A 2,163-nucleotide genomic window follows, 5' to 3' on the forward strand; every position below is an offset into this window, starting at 1 on the left:
TTGTTTTCTTATTTTAATCATTCAATTTGTTCCTTTATTACAGCATAGTTGTACAATGTACTCACATTAGTTAGATTTGAAGGAAATAATAACCTATATTAAAACCAATACTGAATATTTCTTCCCACAGAACTTTCTAGCACAAGATTTTCATGTGTAATATTATTTCCATGATTTTTTTCTAATGTCAACATGTTTTTGCATTCATTTATGCTTTTGTAAAGAATGGTAACAAAAGAAGATGGAATCATTTTGTCTCAGAGTCAGAAAACTGGATTCTACAGGTGACTTTGCCATTTCCTATATGAGGCTAATCATGTATCTTCTCTGTGCCTCCATTTCTTTATCAGTAAAGTTAGGATAATAATATTTGTGTTATTCCATAAAGCTATTGTAAGGAAAGTGCTTTGCAAACTTTGAAAATCTACATAAAATTGAATAATTGTAATGACTGGAGGAGGAGACAGCTATTTTGAGTTTATTCAAAGTCCACAATCATGAAAGACTGATTGTATCAAGTGAGAAATGTCAGTGTTGAGCTTTCATCCTAAGAAGAGTTTGTTAGCTCCTGGCCCTGTTTTATCCCCAAGTCTGCTTAATATAGATGTCCTGGGCCTTCAGAAATTTCTCAGAACCTTCTTAATTAAGATCCCACAACTGCCAAGTCTGATGATCTTTTCTCAGTTCAATTCCTTCTTGATATATCTGCTGCATTGACACAATTAACCACTCTCTCCTCTGGGTTTTCTTGCCCTTGATCTCTCCTTTTTTCTGACTTCTCAGCCTCCTTTGCTGGCTCATTAACCATATCATACGCCTTGTATTATTGCAGTGGTCTCTTTAAAAAAAATTTTTTAGGCAATTGGGGTTAAGTGACTTGCCCAGGGTCACACAGCTAGTAAGTGTCAAGTGTTTGGTCTGAGGCCAGATTTGAATTCAGGTCCTCCTGACTTCAGGGCCAGTGCTGCCCCTGCAGTGGTCTCTTAATTGGTCTCTTGGTCTCAAGCCTCTTCTCATTTCAGACAATCTTCCACTCTGCTATCAAAGTAATTTTCCTTAAGTGCAGATCTGACTAGGGGCCTTATTATCCCCTTTTCCCATATTCTTCAATCCAGTGAAGCTAGGCTTCTCTTTATTACACACATGTGATTCTCTATCTCCCAACTCCATGTCTTTGTACTAGCTATGCCCCATGCCCAGAATATAATTCCTCCTCACCTCCACCTCATAGAACCCCTCCTTTTCTTTCAAAATGGAATGTGTGAAGAATCAGTTTGGCTTCATTACCTATGAAGTGGAAGACAGCAAGAAACTCTTTTTTCATATGAAGGAAGTTCAGGATGGCATTGAGCTACAGGCTAGAGATGAGGTAGAATTCTCAGTAATTCTCAATCAGCATGCTGGCAAATGCACTGCCTGCAACATCTGGCATGTCTGTGAAGGCCCCAAAGCTTTCGTCTTTCCACATCCTGAAAGACTGGCCATTCACTTGAAGAGCATCACTCTAGATCTACTAAATGAGGCCAATGCTCCTCACCTAGTGGTTCTCTGTCAGCCAAGGGGACCAGATAATTCAATGGGATTTGGTGCAGAAAGAAAAATCTGTCAAGCTGTTGTCATTGATTAACCCCATCTACAAAGCACATCACTTAATCAGATATGAACAAGTGAGGGGGTTCTGTTGAAGAGTTCTGAATATCTCTCTTCATCCCTCCCAAAATCTGGAATACTTATTCTATGTAGCTATTGCACCAGTTTTAACACCTTCCTTATGTAACATTTAAAAATAAATAAATTTAAGAAAACTATTTTAAAATTTAATAAAAGATGCAGCTCAAATACAAAGGACAGAGGACAAAACTATATTTTTGGAGGTAGTCTGCCATTCTTTTTTAAATTTAGTATTTTCCTTTTTACAGTATCTCTAAAGCAAATTGTGCTATGGGTTAGGAGGGTACACACCTCAATGAAAAGCTTGTAAAGGAATGTGTCTCCTTAGAAAATAGATAATAAAAACAACAATTATTATTATTTCATTCTTCTTAATTTAATGGAGTTGAGATAATATCACTCCTACCTTCATATCACCAGTCTGCGTGATGTTGGGCAAATCACTTCATTCATTGGCTTTCATAATGTTTCTTTATTCTGTCTCTATCCTTC

At 37.1% G+C, this 2,163-nt stretch overlaps 1 protein-coding gene across 1 annotated transcript; it reads left to right on the top strand.

Moving 5' to 3' along the window:
- Window positions 1-1,252: 1,252 nt before the first annotated feature.
- On the top strand, window positions 1,253-1,627 carry LOC110202735 (cold shock domain-containing protein E1-like). Its single transcript, XM_020979014.1, has one exon. It carries the CDS (start codon window positions 1,253-1,255, stop codon window positions 1,625-1,627), a length of 375 nt encoding a protein of 124 aa, XP_020834673.1.
- Window positions 1,628-2,163: the final 536 nt, after the last annotated feature.

This window comes from Phascolarctos cinereus, unplaced genomic scaffold (genome assembly GCF_003287225.1).
Source record: "Phascolarctos cinereus isolate Bilbo 61053 unplaced genomic scaffold, phaCin_HiC Scaffold_4;HRSCAF=312, whole genome shotgun sequence".
Taxonomy (NCBI): domain Eukaryota; kingdom Metazoa; phylum Chordata; class Mammalia; order Diprotodontia; family Phascolarctidae; genus Phascolarctos; species Phascolarctos cinereus.